Source organism: Acanthopagrus latus, chromosome 22 (assembly GCF_904848185.1).
Source record: "Acanthopagrus latus isolate v.2019 chromosome 22, fAcaLat1.1, whole genome shotgun sequence".
Taxonomy (NCBI): Eukaryota; Metazoa; Chordata; class Actinopteri; order Spariformes; family Sparidae; genus Acanthopagrus; species Acanthopagrus latus.
This window is the reverse complement of record NC_051060.1, coordinates 5,779,927-5,798,892: the sequence shown is the minus strand read 5'-3', so window position 1 is coordinate 5,798,892 and position 18,966 is coordinate 5,779,927. Positions and strand designations below refer to the sequence as shown.

The 18,966-nt window shown below is 41.6% G+C and overlaps 2 protein-coding genes across 4 annotated transcripts in view; one reads left to right on the top strand and one right to left on the bottom strand.

The window, feature by feature from the left end:
• LOC119012638 (serine/threonine-protein kinase D3-like) overlaps positions 1–10,737 on the top strand; it is a 41,022-nt gene extending 30,285 nt beyond the window's left edge. For 2 of the 3 annotated variants that reach the window (XM_037086631.1, XM_037086630.1), the window contains exons 11-19: positions 1,426–1,702; positions 5,716–5,768; positions 6,441–6,513; positions 6,777–6,883; positions 7,113–7,274; positions 7,388–7,486; positions 7,575–7,842; positions 8,595–8,680; positions 9,423–9,596. In XM_037086631.1, the coding sequence (XP_036942526.1) occupies positions 1,426–1,702; positions 5,716–5,768; positions 6,441–6,513; positions 6,777–6,883; positions 7,113–7,274; positions 7,388–7,486; positions 7,575–7,842; positions 8,595–8,680; positions 9,423–9,596 (1,299 nt within the window). Of the gene's footprint in view, positions 1–1,425; positions 1,703–5,715; positions 5,769–6,440; positions 6,514–6,776; positions 6,884–7,112; positions 7,275–7,387; positions 7,487–7,574; positions 7,843–8,594; positions 8,681–9,422 lie in introns of all 3 variants that reach the window. The other variant, XM_037086632.1, reaches the window with a different exon arrangement.
• A 398-nt stretch (positions 10,738–11,135) lies between these two features.
• Positions 11,136–18,580, bottom strand: ndufaf7 (NADH:ubiquinone oxidoreductase complex assembly factor 7). Its single transcript, XM_037086633.1, has 10 exons — positions 18,132–18,580; positions 17,694–17,851; positions 17,154–17,234; positions 16,580–16,690; positions 15,988–16,201; positions 15,714–15,772; positions 15,070–15,183; positions 13,549–13,692; positions 12,640–12,813; positions 11,136–12,486 (listed from the first exon to the last, which is right to left on the bottom strand). The coding sequence occupies exons 1-10, from the start codon at positions 18,208–18,210 to the stop codon at positions 12,265–12,267; spliced, it is 1,356 nt and encodes a 451-aa protein (XP_036942528.1). The 5' UTR covers positions 18,211–18,580; the 3' UTR covers positions 11,136–12,264.
• Positions 18,581–18,966: the final 386 nt, after the last annotated feature.

The following is an 18,966-nucleotide window of genomic DNA, read 5'->3' as shown; positions in this document are numbered from 1 at the left end:
GCAATGGCGTTTGAAGGGAATTTAATGTCAATAGTATTACGATGGAGCTTGGCTGTCACATCCGATACATCCACCGTAAACATTAGCGCATGCTACCGCTAGCGCAAGTGGTATCCTCTCCGAGAGGGAGGTGTAGCAGGCCAGGCAGGTGTTGACAGACAAAGCTCATTAGCATTTAAAGGTGCAGGCACAGAAACAGCCTGCTCTCAGTAGAGCTCACTTGAGCAACTTTTAGACAGCTGAAATTCAGGACCATAGATGGGTGTGGGCCAATGTATTTCAAATACAGTTGTTGGACCTCTGACAGCTGTGTGAAATTGATTAAAAACAGTATAATATGGGACCTTTAATTGACAGTGACATGCAAACAAACAGTCAGGATTTGTTGTTTCGGACTCTCACCACAATGCCTGAGGTGCCTTGGTATGATAAAATGATGGTGAAATCAGCTTACGGGATCCTCACAGAGTAAGGATGTGAAAGAAAATAACGATTGAGCTTTACAGCTTTAGTGGTTACCTGCCAACCGTTCAGAAACCTAACTTGTGTGAAGCAGTAGGTTAAAATTTGAATTTAAAAGGCCTTTCCTCTGACTTTTACAGCTTTTTTTGTCCCAATTTTAAACATCCACTGAGGAGAAATTTGTTTCCTTGATGTATCAAATGATCAGACATGAATCCAGGTCAGTGCAGCCACAGCGCTTTCATTCTCTATCATCTCCCTCTCTTCTGCTCCACCTCCTTTCATCTCGTGTCTGCCAGCGACCTGTTGCCCTTTACCACAAAGAGCTGCTGAGACCTTCTTTTGAAGAGTAGGCAAGACCGGGACGAGGGAGGACGGCGAGGCAGAGGGGGAGATTTGTGGTGGTTTTTTCGGGAACCTCGGGTTGCTTCCCTGCCGTCTCTCTGGCTCGTCGCCACGCTGCCTCGTGCCCAGAGCGGCCGAGGCACGTCCTGCCTTTTAATCAGAGCGGCAGGATGAATGGACACTGAACGCAGTCTGTGGTTAGTGGTGAGGAGGGGAGGGGGTGACTTGGCAGAACACAAAACGTTCAGCTGACACTGAGGGGCATGAAGACACCACTGGGCCGATCATTCTCCCTTTATGTGTTTGATCTGGCAGGGTTTGGGTTGTTAGGAGGGGTGGGGTGGTTTTTAGGGGGGGTGGGGGAGATGAACTGTGCCAGAGAAGGAAGGAAGGGAAGTTTCAAACACTCAGACCCAAAGAGCGTCTCATAGTTTAGCAGAGAGAGGAGAGGTGTTAGGATGGAGGGAGCTGGGAGTAAAAACCAGCTGAGGAACATTTTGAAACCTTTTAGATGCTTTTTGTTGACTGAAATTATTTTCAAGTGGTGGTACTTTCAGTAAGAGGAACGTTTCTTAATTGTATCTTTGAATGAGGTTTTTTTATCCAAACACACTCCAGGAGATCCCCCTGTCCGAGATCCTCCAGGTGGAGCCAGCGCAGGACTTCAGCAACCTCCCCCAGGGCAGCAACCCTCACTGCTTCGAGGTGATCACGGGCAACATGGTGTTCTACGTCGGGGAGGATAACAACGGCCTGTACCACAACCCCGTCATTGCGGCGTCCGGCGTGGGCCGGGATGTGGGCCAGAGTTGGGAGAAGGCCATCCGACAGGCGATGATGCCCGTCACGCCCAAAGCCAGCATCGGCACCGGACCGGGCCAGGCGAAGGATCACAGTGAGTATAAAATGATCACATGGTGAAGACTCAAAGGGAATTTTACCGATCTTCACCAAATATACTGCGATTTCTAGTGAGAAATACAGTAACTGCAGAATGTGGAGGAAGGCTGTTGTTAGATATGTAGCCTACTGAAACTAGCGAAACCAACACAGTATCAAAAGACATTGCAACAGCCAGGCAGACTTACATAGGAACAGTTCAGGTCTTTTGATGTGTGGTTGTATGAGGTACTTATTCCTCGTCAGTGTACTCCCTGCAGTAGATGACCGTCAGGAAGCAGGGCTTTGTACTGCTCAAACCATACCAGCAGCAAGACATATTTCAACCACCAAAAATAAGTCATACCTAAAATACATACATCTGTTTCAGTGTATGCTATGTTTAAACATTTTTTGCACTTTACATTGCCATCAAATAGCCTCCACCATTTGGCACTACATTCCCTCAACAGCGCATTGTCTCTATCCCCACACACAGGTGGAATGTAGTGCCAAAGTAAAAGGCTTTTTGATGGCGCTGTAAATCGCCCAAAATGTTTAAAACAATCTCTCTCTTTCCCTCTCTGTTTTTTTTTTCAATAGACAGAAGGTTAGTCCACCAGTTCATTGATCATGGATGGTGTTAGATGAAACAAGAAAAGAAAAAAATCTATAAAATGGGTCCCCAGAGACACTTGGGTGACTGTTAATGTACCTTGGTGTCTATGTGTGGGAAACAGTAGCACAGACGCTAATAACTGTTTGTTTACCACAGCCTCAGCTTCTGCGCATTTTGTTTAGCCCTGAGTGGACAGATGATAGTACAGGGACCAATAGGAAATAAGGGGAGAGAAAGATGGGTATGACGTAACAAACCCTATGAAAACACTAAAACTTTTTGTTTCATTTGGTCAGAGTTTCAGTATTTTCCTTCATCTATTATGTATTACTTAAACAGGAGAAAATAGTGCATTTTACGGTACTATTTTAGCTACAGATTTGTTACATCAGTGCGTATTTACTGAATGGTAGCTGTTGGTCTTATTCTTTAAATGGGATTAATTGACAGAAGAGAAAAATATAAAATATAAGACTTTAAACAAGTAGATGTTAAGCTTCCCAATGATGTGTCCTTGGTGAATTCAGGAAAATGAGCCTGGTCACAACTAAAAAAAATAAACTTCCATTCTCCATACACATATTTTGATCTGTATTAATGCGTAATGTTTGACAAAAGGCAGATTTTGTTTCATGCTTATTAGAAAGCCATACCCATTAACTTCCACAAGGAACTGAACCCACAACTCTGGCAATTTAACGGAACGCCCTCACCCTCTGACACAGTAATGGATTAATTCCTCTGATCAGATTAGACTCTGATGTGTTTTTATGTTTTAATGGATGTTTGGATTTAACTGTGAAAAAGGTTCCAAATATTGTTTCAGGAGACAACTGTTATACAACCCGACCACCTCCACCTGCACACACGCACACGCGCACACACACACACACACACACACACACAGCCTGACCGCCTGCTGACATTTCAACATGATTGAAGGGATTTCAGAGGATTTTCCGCTCTGTTTCATCTCAGGTTAAACTGTCTTTTTGTCTGAAAATAAGAGTTTTAAGTTTAATCCCCAAATTAGATCTCCACCACTAAATGCCTAAATGGAGCTCATGGAATTAAAACAAAAAAAAAATAAATCACCATCAACTTTGATGGAATATCTTCATTATCATAAAGCAGTTGTGAGGAAGCAGTCAGCTGTGTTTTCCACCTGTTGAGTAATTAACGTTGAGCTTCAAGTTCTTTCCAAAAATAGACGTTTTGTTTTGCAATGAAATTACGGCGACACACATCAATAAGTTAATGGAGAGATGATGTAACAAGGCTTTTTGCTTTTTTATCATCTCTCTGACAAACAGTCTCTCAGTGGACCCATGACACTAAAATAATTCATAACAGAGTAACGTAAAATCAAAAAGAGTATGGCAGGAAATGAAAAAAACCCTGCACTTTAAACAAAGCAGGAAAGCATTTAACTACATTATCAAACACACTGAAACTCTAATACAGATACAGTTGTGTCAATAAAGTTATATAAACTCCATTTACAGTGATCTGCAGGCACACAATGCTGCCTTCACAGTCAGCATGTTCTGATTTATACAGTAATCTTTTTTCAGTTATTTCAGTCAATATTTAAAATTAGAGCAATATAATTTGACTGTGGTGGGGAAAAAAGTAACCAGTAGCATTTAAATTGAAATGTCACTCCATCTTGCCTCTGATCATGAAAACACATTCTACTGCAGCTGATTTGAATTCAATGTATACAGTTTTTCAAAAGTGTGTTTTTATTTCACAAAACCAACCAGATTTTATGTGTTTTGTCTGTGTTTCTACTAAAACCTTCATAATGACTGAACTAACAATGAAAACTAGCACTCGTCTCCTCTTCCAAGAAAACACTGTTAAAGATTAAAGTGAGAATTTGATGACCCCAAAACACAAAGATTTAAGAGAAATTGTCTTTGCAAAATGAATAATATATTTCTTGGATTTATCCTTCTACCCAATGAGAAAGTGCCCTATATATGTGGGGAGAAATATGTTGACTATTGACTTTAAAAGGTGGAGTTGAAACACTGCAGACCTCTTACTGGTCAGTTGGAACAGAGTAGTGGCCAAATTGTGTAATTACAACGTCATGATATGTACTCGTGCCCAAAAAGACCCAAAAGCTTACACTGTGAAAGAAGTTTATGTAAAACGGTGGATACATTGGTGACTTGTGTCCACACCATTTGATCCAGACAGGACAACAGACACTTAATCACATAGAAATGCAGTGTTTTCTTTCCTCACAGAAGATGCTGAAGACTCGACCTGCTACCAACTTACTCGATGTTTGGTCTTGTAATGTTCTTTTGTGGGTTGAAATCTCGGACATTTCTCTTTTATTTGATGAGTGAAGGATCTGTTTAGTTGACAGTGAACACCATCGGACCGACACACCCTGATCTGCGCTGGCGGCATTACCATTCACCCAGATGTCTGTGGAACGAACGGTTCCCCACGTCGCCTCTGCATCTGTATTTCACACAGACAGCGAGGCAGAATATCGCCGCATGATTCCCGCCTTGAAAGGGCGGTTTGAATGGGACTTAAGTCTTCTCATCTAAGTCAGAAAGAAAAACAATAAGTTCCTGTGGCTCCTCCTGTAAAATAAATTCAATGCTTAGTGCACATTTTTCAAAGTAAAAGCCTTTTAATGGGAAAATAGTTGGAGGAAGTGTTGCATTTTCATTAACAGCAAGCAGATTTTTACCAGAATCTCATCAGATATATCAAATAGGTCTTTTTTCAAAATAAAAGCCTTTTCAATTTAGATCAATAAATGCACTGCTGTTTAAGGGTTTTAACTACAGATCAGGTCTTCCCACAGATCTGTCGATAAAGTTACATAAACTCCCTGAATGGTGACCTAACAGATGGCCTGAATATCAACAGGCTGCCTTCCTCAGCAGCAGACTGCTGCTATCTATCGCAGAGGGGATGACCCGATCAAACCCTGACCTGCGATCTGAAATCAATATCAGCTCATCAGTGGAAATTCACTCGCACACAGTATGCGCCCTCGGCTTTTTAATGCCTGGCTGGATTAACATTAGCAGCAGTTTGTGAGAGGAAATGGGAAACAGAGGTTTTAATTTAGTGAAATCTGGAAAATGATTCGGAGATGGAAACATCCTCCGCGTTCTTTCATCATGTGTTGAACAAACAAACGCGTTGGTTTGATCTCAGCTGGAAATCTCCTCTGTTACTTCATTCCTTAACAAACAAGGAAACAGAGGAAATGAGATTTTAATGATTTGAAGGTTAGAAAAATAAAACCTCACACGTCTCTGCTGTAAGTGAGGGGGTTTACACGTATGTGTGTGTGTGTGTATGGTTTATGAGTTACAGTATGTGTGGCTTGAACATTTATATAATGTGTTTGTTGTCTTGTGTCTCATCAGAGGAATTATCAATCAGCATATCAGTATCCAACTCCCAGATACAAGAGAATGTGGTAAGTCCTCACTCATGTCATCTTCTTATGTTACAGATGTCATAACCAACATGTTATGTGTTGAATTTTAAAAAAGTGGAGGGAAAGATAACAAAGATTTGAGTTTACTAAGGAGTCTGAAGTTGAGATCAAACAGATTTGACTCTTTTGGAGTCCTAATGCGACAAACTAATTCAACCGTTATATAAATCCTGAAAAACATTGAGGTAGAGACATCATTTAGAATATATCCAAGTAAAAAATTAGACTGAATATTCCCCTTTTTTCTTGTTTACTCTTGTTTATTATTGAATTTGTGTTGTCCAAGGGGAGAATGACAATTATGTCTTTGTTTTAGCAGTGAATGCAAATTGGCCCCTTTCATAGTGTTGAAGTAGGGCTCTATGGCAGACATTTTAAAAGTCCGCATTTCAGCAGAATTATCCACAGTGCATAGTGTTGTAATGTAAAACATACAGGCATCATGTGTTATCAGGTTAACCTCCAAAAACACTTCAAATAAACAGCGATGATGTTTTATCATATCACATGTAACAAGGTAACAATATAGCATAGCTGAGCTTGATGTATCTGGGTAAAGATAATATTTGTCCTTATTATTAGTAGAAATTTTTGTTTTTTAATATTTAAATTAGATGATTTGCTGATTAATTTGATCTCTTTGTTGTTCAGGATATCAGTTCAGTGTATCAGATCTTTGCTGACGAGGTCCTCGGCTCCGGACAGTTTGGGATCGTCTACGGAGGTGAGTCAGGAAAATCCAACTAAACTGCACTTATTGCACTGATGAAAACTGGTTTGCTGCTGTCTGACCATATCACCCTCCTAAATCTACCAGAAACGGCCTCAAAGTGTTTTATATGAGGCGCGATCACATGACTCTTCGGAAAAATCTAGAGAACTACATTTAACATTAATGATCGTATTTTACATTTTACCTGCTGATTCCACATCACTCTCAGTCAGTGGAGGGTCAAAGATGTTCTCCCTTCCACTCGTCTTCTGCAGGTAAACACAGAAAGACGGGCAGGGACGTGGCGATCAAAATCATCGACAAAATGAGGTTTCCCACCAAACAGGAGAGCCAGCTGAGGAACGAGGTCGCCATCCTCCAGGTGCGACACACACCGACTGCTAGCAGCGTCACACAACACTGAATAAAGTGATATTATAAGATATGATCTAATCTAACCCGCGTTCATCTTTTACCTCTCGTTTTACATGTTGCACTGCAGTTTTTTGTTTTTTTGTTTTTTGATTAAATAGAATATTGAAAGAAAAATGTTGTCAAACTTTGGTTAAATGTTTAACCTGTTGTCATTGTTCTTGTCTTGTGTCTGACAGAACCTCCATCACCCAGGCATCGTAAACCTGGAGTGCATGTTCGAGACACCTGAGCAGGTGTTCGTCATCATGGAGAAGCTCCACGGCGACATGTTGGAGATGATTTTATCGAGCGAGAGGAGTCGACTGCCCGAACGCCTCACCAAGTTCCTGGTCACGCAGGTCAGTGAGACCAGGGACAGATACTATCAGTAGTATCTGTAACCTGAAGAGGCTCAACCCATCAACGGTGAGCTGTCAAGGTTTAATTCAGCATGTACATGTTGTATCTGTAGATCCTGGTGGCCCTCAGACATCTTCACTTCAAGAACATTGTGCACTGTGATCTGAAGCCTGAGAACGTCCTCCTGGCCTCAGCAGAACCCTTCCCTCAGGTGAGAGTAATTCATGGGTCACTGTCTTTTCTTTCTGTAGCTTTAAATGTTTGATGGGACTTCAACATTCACCTCTCTCGTCCTCCAGGTGAAACTCTGCGACTTCGGCTTCGCTCGTATCATCGGTGAGAAGTCGTTCCGTCGCTCAGTCGTCGGCACGCCAGCATATCTGGCTCCAGAGGTGCTTCGCAGCAAAGGCTACAACCGATCTCTGGACATGTGGTCAGTCGGCGTCATCATCTACGTCAGTCTGAGCGGGACGTTCCCCTTCAACGAAGACGAGGACATCAACGACCAGATCCAGAACGCCGCCTTCATGTACCCACCCAACCCCTGGAAGGAGATCTCAGAGGAGGGTAAGGGATGATTCAGACCCTCCAAATTTTCAATTAATTGACATTACTTTGCAGAAATCCATTTTCACTTTGATATTAAGGAGTTTTTTTGTACATTCCTTGTTTTATATATTTTTTTATATTGACCATGATTCCATTTATAAAAGCAATAAAACAAGAAAACAATTAATGGGGCGAATACTCTTGATAGGCACTGTACATTTCTCTTTCACTTAGGCCGCAACTATCAATCATTTTCCATCACTGATTCATCCGCAGAGCATTTCATTATTACTTACTTTTTAAAAATCTTTTGTCATAATATAACAAAGAAATTTGAAAAATACTCAATACAGTTTCCCAAAGACCCAAAGTGATGTCTTCGGTTTGCCTCTTTTGTCACGCCAGCAGTCCAAAACCCCAAAACACTAAATTTACTGCCAGAAATGACAAAGCAGCAAATGTTTGACTTTGTTTACTAGATAAATGAATGAAAAAATAATTAATTACCAGAAAATTGGCTAATAATTTTCTTTCTAATTGTTGCAGCTGCACACGCCTTTGATAATGAAACTGAAACATGACTGTGAATTAATATTATTGTAGTTGTACAGCAAAGGACTGGAGATGCTTCAGTACAATATGACTTTTACATTTATTTCAAGACTTCAAGGTTCATGAAACCTAAATGAGACGAGTGTGCTGGCTGAATGATTCAGAGCAGGTGGTGTCCTGTGTGTATGTTAACACTGAGTGTTTGTTGTTCCTCTCAGCCACAGACCTCATTAATAACCTGCTGCAGGTGAAGATGAGGAAGCGCTACAGCGTGGACAAATCACTGAGTCACCCCTGGCTGCAGGTAATCAGACTGATTTCTACTCTGATGGACCTTCAGAAACACTGCAACAGTAGAGGAAATGTGTAAACTGAGGGCATTCCTACAGTTCTCCAATCACGTCAGCTTTCTCTTTTAATATAGCATAATATCACAAATTACAAAGGAACTAAGGCCAGTGCTGCAGGAAAACATGTAGTAGTAAAGGGACCAGCTGTTGCTTTCCTTTACAGTTTGAATATGTCTGAATTTTGTTTAAAAAAAAGACATGTAGAAGCTTTTTTGTGTCAGTTTCAGTGTTTAAGCGTCTAAATGTTACAAAACAGTGCAGTGAAGAAGAAAGTAATGAAAGAACTGTTCCCACTTTAAACAACCTTCACAGCCATCAGAGTATGCTGTACATTGCCACTTGAGCGGTGTGTGAAATGGACTGACAGCAGAGAAGACAGAAGCATGTCTGTAAATAACAGCAAAAAATGGAAGGGACTCTCAGCATAGTTTTTAATCATATGACTGTTTTGGTACATTTACCCAACAGTGTCGCTGTAGTTCTACCTGCATCTGGTGCTTGGCAAGTGCTACTTTTTGATCTACATCCATGTGGAAATGCATATTAAAAGTTTCAAAACTACAAATCTGTTGGGAATTAACCGAAAACCGTTCAACTTGGATTGCAGGATAAAGACGATTGAGAAAATGTGTTTTCAGCGTTCTTAGGTTTGAGTGTTACAGCTGCCTTTTTCTTTTTGTTCTCTTCATCTTTCAGGACTACCAGACCTGGCTGGACCTCAGGGAGTTTGAGACGCGGCGAAGAGAGCGCTACATCACCCACGAGAGCGACGACGCCCGCTGGGAGGAGTACGCCGACGAGAGAGGCCTGCACTACCCCAAACACTTCATCATGTCTCCCAACCTGGACGACATGGAGGAGGACCCCTAGAGGCCGAGGAGGGTAAACGCCTCCAACGAGGAGGCAGCAGAACTGAGAAGTTCATCAGCGTGACGATCTGGAGTCCATGGAGACTGTCACCGTGGAGACCGGGAGCTTTCCCCGAAGGTGGCATGGGATTACATGTCCGCTGACCATCAGGACGTGGTGCTCAGACAGCTGTGAGGACACTGTGATGATAATTCAGGTCCAGACAATTAACATTTTTCCCATTTTTTTTAAAAACAACCTGTGAGCCAAAATCTCTTTTTTCCCCCAGGATTCAACTCAAAATGTCTGCACTGCCAGTCAAGTCGCAGAAGGGCTAAATTAAAAAAAAAAGAATAAAAAAAAAAAAAAAACTTTTTCACCCAAACAGAATATTTTTATGAAGTCGTCGTTGCATTTTAGATGTTATAAAGCTGTCCAGATGTGGTATTTTCTTAAAGTCGTCCTGTGTGAAGCTAACTGGAACCCAGAAGAAACAAAACATGCCTCGCTGATGTTTGATTATGATGTTCATTTTTTCTTTGTTAATTGTTGGGATGTTTTTGCACTATTGGGAAACTCTTAAGGAGAATTTCACTGATAATACCTTTTTTTGTCCGTTCATCTGCGAAAGTAAACTTTATTGCTTCATGAGATCTGAGTTGAAGAACAGAGCTGCAGGTTTATCTCTTGTACAGTGTTCAGACTGTTTGTCACGTTTCAGAGGTAATTTTAAATCTTTGACTTGTAATTTTTAGAAGGAAAAGTCAGAAAATCACCATCACATTCAAACTAAGAATGAACAATTGTATGTTGTCTTTGTCATGTTAAAGCCTAAAAAGCCAGAAAAACTGTTAAAAATGATGTCTTACAACTCAGGACTCAAACTCTTTTTATAAAGCAGACATCAGGCTGCGGCATGGAATATTTTTGCAGACAAACATATTATTGAGTTAATTCAAGAGTGATTTCTTCTAAAACTTTGGATGAAGACGAGCTGAGAATCGAGCTGCTATTGTCTCTTTGTCTTTCTGTGGAAGCTGCCTGAGAAAAGACTGACGCTGGTCCTGAGAATTTATTTCATGCGTTTTATATTTTTGCAAGAAATGTCGTGTCATGTTTGTGACTTTGATGGAAAAATATTAAAGCCAAATGGTTTACCTTGGGAAAGTCTCATTTTATATTCTGGCTGTCTTGTTCAGAGCAACTTACTGAAGCAGCAGTAGAAAGAAACTTGTTACATTTCAACCAGCAGCAGCAGCTTTTGTGTTTACATCTCCATCTGTGAGATAAAGGGGATTTTTATATATTTTTAACAAATGGCAAACTGATATGGGCCCTGACCCTCATATAGTTAAAATCGCTGGCGAGCTACTCAAAGAGGGACAACTGAAAAATATGACGTTAAAATCTGAAAAGATGCATCCCATCTCTCCCCTGCAGAGTCTCGGTGTGTGTGGCCAGTGGAGCTAAACACACAGCAGGACAGAGTTTCTGTCCAGAGGAACATGAAAGTTTAAACAGTGAATTTTAGTCTGAGTTACAGTAAAATGTGCTTAAGTATTTTCACCTACAGAGTACAGTTTGGGGGTAAATGTTAATGCTTTTAACTATCATCTAAAGTTGATGATTAAGTAAACAAACATTGTTTTTGCAACTTGTTTGCTCTGAAGTCTGAAAAATCTTGATACTCTTGTTCGGTTTCAGGTTCTTTGTTTATCCTGCAGAGTCTTTTGGTGAGTAGTTAATAATTCACTATGTTTAATATCCAACAGACAAATGAAATCCATTTGTCTGTTGGATATTAAACACAGTGAATGGACTTCATTTGGCTACACCAGGATTTAACAGTTAACTTGCCACTAGTTTTTGGAATGTAATTTTTTTTTTTTTTTTAAATAACCAAGTAACAAACTGATAGCTTTTGCTGAAATGGTGTCCAACCCCACGCTACAGTCGCATTTAAAAGGAAATAAAGTTTGAACCAATCTGGTGGCAGCTTCAAGGTGACAAACCTTCTAACCATCTTTTGGAGGAGTTCATTAAAATCCTCCTTTGTTCCAAACGTTCGTGTCAGACTCATTAAACCTGAATCAGAGGGAGGGCTGATAACGATCGGCAGCAGGATGTTTGGAAACGATCATTTAATTACCAATCCTGAACACGATCGCCTCGCTGCGCCGCTCTGGAGGACGGGCGCTTGTTTTGGCAGCGGTGACCCCCCCCCACACACGTGTAACTGAATCTTTTAATTGCTACCGGAGTAGCGGGCAGCCCGCTGTGAGTGGCCGCTGCACAACTGTGAGCTCAGCTAACTGCTTCAAGATGTGGACGGAGGCCGACGGGGAAGAGTTCGTCCTGACGGGGACGACCTCTGACCTTTTAGCAGCGTCACAGGTTTCTCCCGTGGCTCAGCATCTCATGACCGACAGCTTCATTATGGAGAATTTTGTTGCCATTTGGATTATCAGATTTTTTTCGCTCAAGAGAGTTCAAGAGAAACTGACTTTTTATTGCACTTAATGTTCGGCATAAAAACCTAGTACAGTATAGCACATCTCTTATCTTCTCTTGCTCACCTTCTCGTGAACATGGCCTTTCGGAGATATCCCATAATATTTGTCAAGAGTTCAGATACATTTCCAGTCTTTTACCGAAATGCTAAATGAGGTTCGGAGTTCGTTTCAGCCCATCAGGAGAACTTGAGCTTGGTAAATCCGGCCACAGGCAGCGGCGCCGGGCTCCTCTTCTCCAGCGTCAGCCCCTCTAGCTTCTTGGGTTTGGCCAGCCGGCTGCGGTGCAGCAGGCTGAAGAAGTGGAAGCGCTCGCCCATCTTGCTGGGGTTGGTCAGCATGTCGTAGCTGCTGATCAGCTGCTTCCTGGTGGACGGGTCGCTGCAGTTCCTGAGCAGAACCTGTGGGAGAACCAGGTGAGTTAAAACCCTCCCTTTACTAACCCTGACTCCCATTTCTACACACTGAAAATAAATTACGTTGCTCTTCGGTACTCTTATACTTCCTGTGATGCTGAGCTTGCTCTGGAGAACCTGTCAGACCGTCAGTCTCACCTGCATCCTGGAGTCGATGCCCATGTTTTTCAGGAACGTCCCCTGGGTGACGGGGCCCAGACAGGCCACGTCACCTCCGGCCATCCTCCGCAGGTAGCTGAAGTCCACGTCGGCGGTGAGGTCGGCCGAGCCGGGGGAGGACAAGACGTCATGGAGCTGGTGACCCTTAAAGCCCTGACCAAGAAACAGTTTCCCCATCAGGTGCTGTTCACTTCAGTTCTCGCCAAAAAACACAGTCACAAACACTGCTGAAGCTCCAGAAATGTTTTGTGGACTACGAAACTTCACCTGACTTTTCATCAGCACGGGTGGATAAGATGATGACCTAATTTCCATTTCTGCATGAACTGTTTCTTTAAATATTAATTTCCCATTTTTCCTTGAAACAATGACAGTTCAAACCTTTCGGGATTGAATGATCCTGATTCTCCAATCATCTGCTCATAAAGTACAGATATCTTTAGGCAAGCTGATAATGACCGAATTTCCGTATTTTGCGTGACCTGTTCCTTTAAATTATTTTGTCAATACTGAGGAAATGAGAACATCAGAGGCAGATGAGGAGCCCATCGACCCTGGCTTCCTCTCCGCCTGCAGCTGACGGGCTTCGCTGCTTCCTCCATCTGTTTCCTTCAGCTCCAACTAAAGAGAGGACGGGACCAAATGTCCAGAAACGTCCTCAGCGTCCTCCTTTGAGGTCCAGAGTCTCACATTGTTCCTCATAAAGACTTACGTGTTTATCAAGAGGAAGGAAACATGTAAAACTGTAATAACTCTAAATACAAATTCTGAGTCAAACACTACTCTCTTACATTACAACCTTCTTAAACACAGGTTTTATGAGCAGATTTGTTGTATCTGACTGCATTAGATTCTACAGGTGTACCCAAGAAAAATGTCCCATCTTACTCTGAATGTGTCCGTCTTGGTTCCGTCGTGTCCGTAGTCGGCGATCAGCGCCGCGCCGCCGTCCTCGACGATCCGCCGGGCCAGCTGCTGAACGATGACGCCGCCCTCTGCACACACCTCCACGTGACTCCGGCTCTCATCTGCCTGACGCACACAAACACAAGATTATCTTTGACATGATCAATCCAGCAGCCACAAATCTAAAAATAATAAAATAATGACATTCATTCAATATTCCTTATTCAAACCTGCCCTGGCGCTGCAGTGCATTCTGGTCAATTTCTGCCCTCTGTGCCTCTTCTTTGATCATTTCCCCTGCGTATGTTTGATAAATGCTCATGCAAAACAGCATCAAATAAGAGGACATTCAAACAGCTTCTGGAAATGTCTAGATGCACACTCGTAATCTGGAAATATACACCTAAATAAGACCAGAAATGTTCGGTTAATCATCACCAACTGCTGCTTTACTGAATTCTTCTCTTGTTTACAGTCGCCACATCACTCACTAATGCCTCTTTGAATCTATAAAGGCAGCCGAAACGGCCAAGTGTTTCAGCTTTTAAACAGACGACCTCAATAAGAGATGAAGAGCTCTTTTCTTCCTCTCTGCTCTCTAAAGTTTCATAGTTTGAAGACACGGGGGCTGGACTCTGATTTCAGAGCAGCTTCTTCATCCAAACAGACTGATGGTGATGATCGTGATGATGATGATGATGATGATGATGTCAGCCTCTGGCAGGAGGTTCAAAGTGTCTGAAGTGAGCCAGTAAAGCCAAATCAAACAGGCTGTGAACGTATAGCTGGTGGAACTGTGGGCAATAAAAACCAGATGGAGGCTGTAAAACAAACCTCAGAGTTTATCTGAGGAGTTCATTTCCACAAAACTGTACAGAACCTCTTCATTGTTAACTTCTAAGTTCAAACTACACAACTCTTATAAATGTCATCAAGTGTAGTTAAAAACCTCCTCTGCTTTAAAAAAAAAAAGAAAAAAAAAGAGTCGACATTTGTAGTTCTGGTCTTTTTTTCATGTGTTCAGAGCTTTAGCGCTACATAAATAAAGTTTATTATTATTATAATTATTCAATGCTGTTAGTCCACAGACAGAAAAATATATCTCTGGTAATCATTTGTTGAAAAAAAAATTCCAGCTGCTCCAGAATCTGCTGATTTATTCTGTTTATTACTGAATTTCTTGAGCTTTAAACTGTCGGTCAAATGTAGCAAAAGATTTGATTCAGTGACTTTCTACATTTTGTTCTACTTCCTAAATAAATGTAATGTCCTTGTGTCAATTTTGAGAAGCACCAGATGTAAAACTGGAGGAGTAAAACCATTCTTTGTCTTTTGAAACAAGACGAGAGGACATAAAATCTGCTCCAAAAAAAACGGAAATCTAAACATCGAGTCATTCTGACCACTGAACAACTCCATCTGCTGAGGAAGACTGTGTGATGCGTTCAGAACCCCTCGACCAGCTCCAGGTGAGTCACGTGACCGAGCCGCTCGGGTACTGACCTGTACGAGCGTGGACGAGGACAGGGTGGGAGACGGCGCCACGACAAATCTCAGCTGGCCCTCTTTGTCTGGGTCGATGTCCACCATCACCTCCCGCCAGCCTTTCTCTGTCCGCTAAAAAAACAAAACAGATGTAAACAGGTTGGCAGTGAACAACCAAGAGAGGGTTCTGCTTATTTCTTCTTTTCATAGCAAATCATTTATCACAGGTTTTTTTTAAAAAAATCTATAAATGAAGGTCATAGCTAGAGAAAAAAAAAACTGAGTTTCTCTTCGTTGGATGGAAATAAATGATCTCAATAAAGGTACGTGTTGTCTGATCTTATCTTAAATCAAACATGAAGGTGATAAATGTTGACACAATCTAAATAAAAGACCATAAAAACCTGCTGTTGAGAAATCCACACTGAAACTACAAACTCCTCTGATCACTCTGCTGGGACCTTTTTCATTTTCAGATCTCTAGAGATACTGTCATTCTGTGAGTTCATGTAAGCTCCACCTGGTGGCAGTATGATATAATTACACTGTGACTGACTAACGCAGGCCACTGGTCTACAACCCAGGGAAAATCTTAAAAACAAATGCTTATAAAAACATCTGTAATCACACCGGGATTCTGCCCACAGAGGCCTTAAACTTACCTGAAACTTGTGGATCGGCAGAGCGTCAAAGAATTCATGAGCGACAAAGATGCTGAACCCTGTGAGAAGAGAAAGAAGAGGAGTGTATGTACAGATGCAAAAATGATGATATGCTTTATTTTTTGTGTTCAAGTTCATATTAATGACAGGATTGTTATTCTATTGTTATCCACTTGAGTGCCTGAAATGTGTTATTTTAATGCCACATCGTTGTGTTGCACAGCCCTAGTTTTCTGGTGATAAGGCACTTTGCATTCCTGGTTCTTTGTGGTACCTGCGGGGACGTCGTCTAAGCGGCGGTACCAGGACACCGGCAGCCCCGCGGCAGTTTCCCCGCTGCGGTAAACCGGTTCGTCCTCGGCGTCGGCCTCCCGGCTGCTGTCCCCCGTCAGATTCTGGGCCTGAAGGCGACTCAGCGCCGGACTCACCTCGACCAGGTGGAGAGACACCGAGGCCCCGCCGAGCACCGACCGCAACTGACCCAACACCTGCGGGGGATAAAAACACAGAACGTCATTTTTCTGATGAACAGGATCATAATGTTGTTATTAACATGTTCATGTTGCATCAGTAAGGATACAGCAGAGAGGAATTCATTTAGATCTGAAAGGTTTTCGGGTTTGCACGCCTAATTTTTTGACAAATAATACATTTGTTCAAAATGTGAAACTAGGTATGTTCAAATTACTTGAACATAAGTGATTCAAGAACCAGAGCTAACTTGGTTGAAAAGAGGAATTTGTGGGCAGGACACCAGGAAGCAATAAACCTCAAACTTCTAATGTGTTTGTAAAATTCCCTCCGACGTTTCAGCTCTTAAACAGACTGTTGATTTTCAGTCCTGCTGCTGTGAGTAAAGTTCGTACTCTGAGGACGTCGCTGGCCAGAGATCCTTTTCCCGGGCCGAGCTCGACCAGCTGCAGCTGTTTGGGCTGACCTGCTCCCATCCACTCACTGAGGATCCACACACCGACCAGCTGAAACAAACCGGAAACATGTTCACAACATGAACGATTGACTGTTTATTCAGTCAGCAGGAAAACAAACCATTGAGAGTTTGATTTATCATTGCAATTAATTGAGTCAGTTCTCAATCAAAGAATATTAGTTTGCTTTAATCATTTTTTTTTTTATAAGTATTAATTGTTTGGGGAGTTTTTACTCTTGATGAAGCAAAGAAATTGATCTGGTATTGTGATTGGAAAGTTTTAATAAGTTTTTCTTTTCAAAATTTTTCAAAAACAGAAAACTAACTTTTAAGCTGACGTTTTCCAGGCTTTCCATGTATTTATGGAATATTTTTATTGATGGTGATTTATCATATACACAGTAACACTTCAAACAGTCAACAGTAAATGTATGTGTAAAAAAAAAAAAGATACATCATGTCTAACTGAATCTGCGCGTCAGTAACTTTTTTGGTGAAATTTTCAGCCTCACCTCTCCGAAAATCTGACTGATTTCTGGTGACGTGATGAAATCCCCTTCAGGTCCCAGCATGTTGTTCCTCACATAATAACCCTGAAAGACAAAACAAATCGGTACGAATGAAGGACGATGAGCAGCAGCGAAAGGTGTGAAACTCTTTCAGGTTAAAACAAATAAAGGAACAGTTCATCTTAAAATCAAAGAGTCGTTCATATGGATAAAGGACATGCTGGAGAACACCAGGCTTCTTTAGTTTAAACATTATTTTAGTCAGAATGCTTGTTGGCTGTTGTGACGATAAATGTAAGTAAAGGTTTATTTATCAACACTTAGAATTGGAATGATGGATGCACTGTGGACAGAGACCAGTTAAGGCTGCTACATATGTCTCCCCCCCCCAAAGCAATAATGACAGTGGGGGGAAAAAAGATTCACCCTTTAATCTGTGTTTCAGTATTACTCCAAAATAAAATCAAGGACACAAGGACACACATTAAACTGGCTGCAGGTCAGAGCGCTGAGACAACACTGCGCTGACTGATGATCACTTACCGTCACAGGGTTGGTGAGCACCTCTCTCATGTACTCGGCCACTGTAATGGGACCTGTGGACTTTATTTTGGAGGTCAGGTGCCTCAGCATGGAGGGCTGAGGCTTCTCATCTGTCGATGGGCTGCAGAGGAGTCTGCTCTGAGCTCCTCGCCATCGCACTGCCAGACACAAACATTAAACAGACACTTTGTATGATTTTTTTTTATTACATTTTCTGAATGAGGTGTACAGTCATTTACACACACTGATCACTCTAAAGATCACAATATTGCACATTACGGTGTTAACATGTCCCCACAGATTAAAATGTGGTAAACAACATGTAAATCTTTAGCAAAAAAAATAGATCCAATATCACATAAAAAGGATGTTTATATGTTTATCCCAATTCAGTCGTATTTGAATCAAAAGTACTGATCAGATCATCTCTGCACTCACCTGCTGCCGATGGACCGACAGGATGAATGAAGACTCTACTGATAAGCTGCTGTGTTCTAGCACCAAAATAAGCCCTCATTCTGCCTTATGTAACTACGAGTACACCTATAGTACTTTTAATATTAAGTTTAATATCATTGTATGAAAACAAACATAACTGTCAAATCTAACTTGAACCACATGGACAAACTCTGCTCACTCCTCTGACAGGAGAGCGGCTAGCCGCTATGGCATTAGCCACGTTAGGTAAGTTACAAGTACGTCAGCGGTCATCGACGAACGGAACCGATGAAAGAAATAACGTTTCAGTTTCGGGTATACACGATTAAAATATTAATATGTTTATTTGTGTCTGTCGGCCATTTAAAGCTGCTAACAGCCACAAAGTCCTTGTGCCGGAACGCAATGCTAACGCTGACAAAGTGATAAATGATGGGCACGCTGCATTTAAAGATGGATGCTCCGGCCAACCTTTCAAAATAAAAAAAGATTTGCCGGATATGTTTGCACATCCAAATGAAAACAAAACGTAGCGTTTTTCAAAGCAATGTAACATAAATCTGAGTCAGTCTGAAAATGTGCGTGTATTTCCTTTATTTGTGGGTAAATTCATCAATGTAGAAAACAATGCGTCCATCCTCAGCTACAAAAGATGCGTGTCCCTTCTAGTGGCATGTGCTATTTTATTTTGAAAGACACTCGGGCTATTCTTGTGTCATAGTGAACTTGACACTTCGAAGGCACGATAAACGCTCTGATTGGACGAAAGTTGGTTACGTAAAACCCTGGTTAAACAGATTAGCTGCGCACACTTAGTATACAAAAATGAATTAAA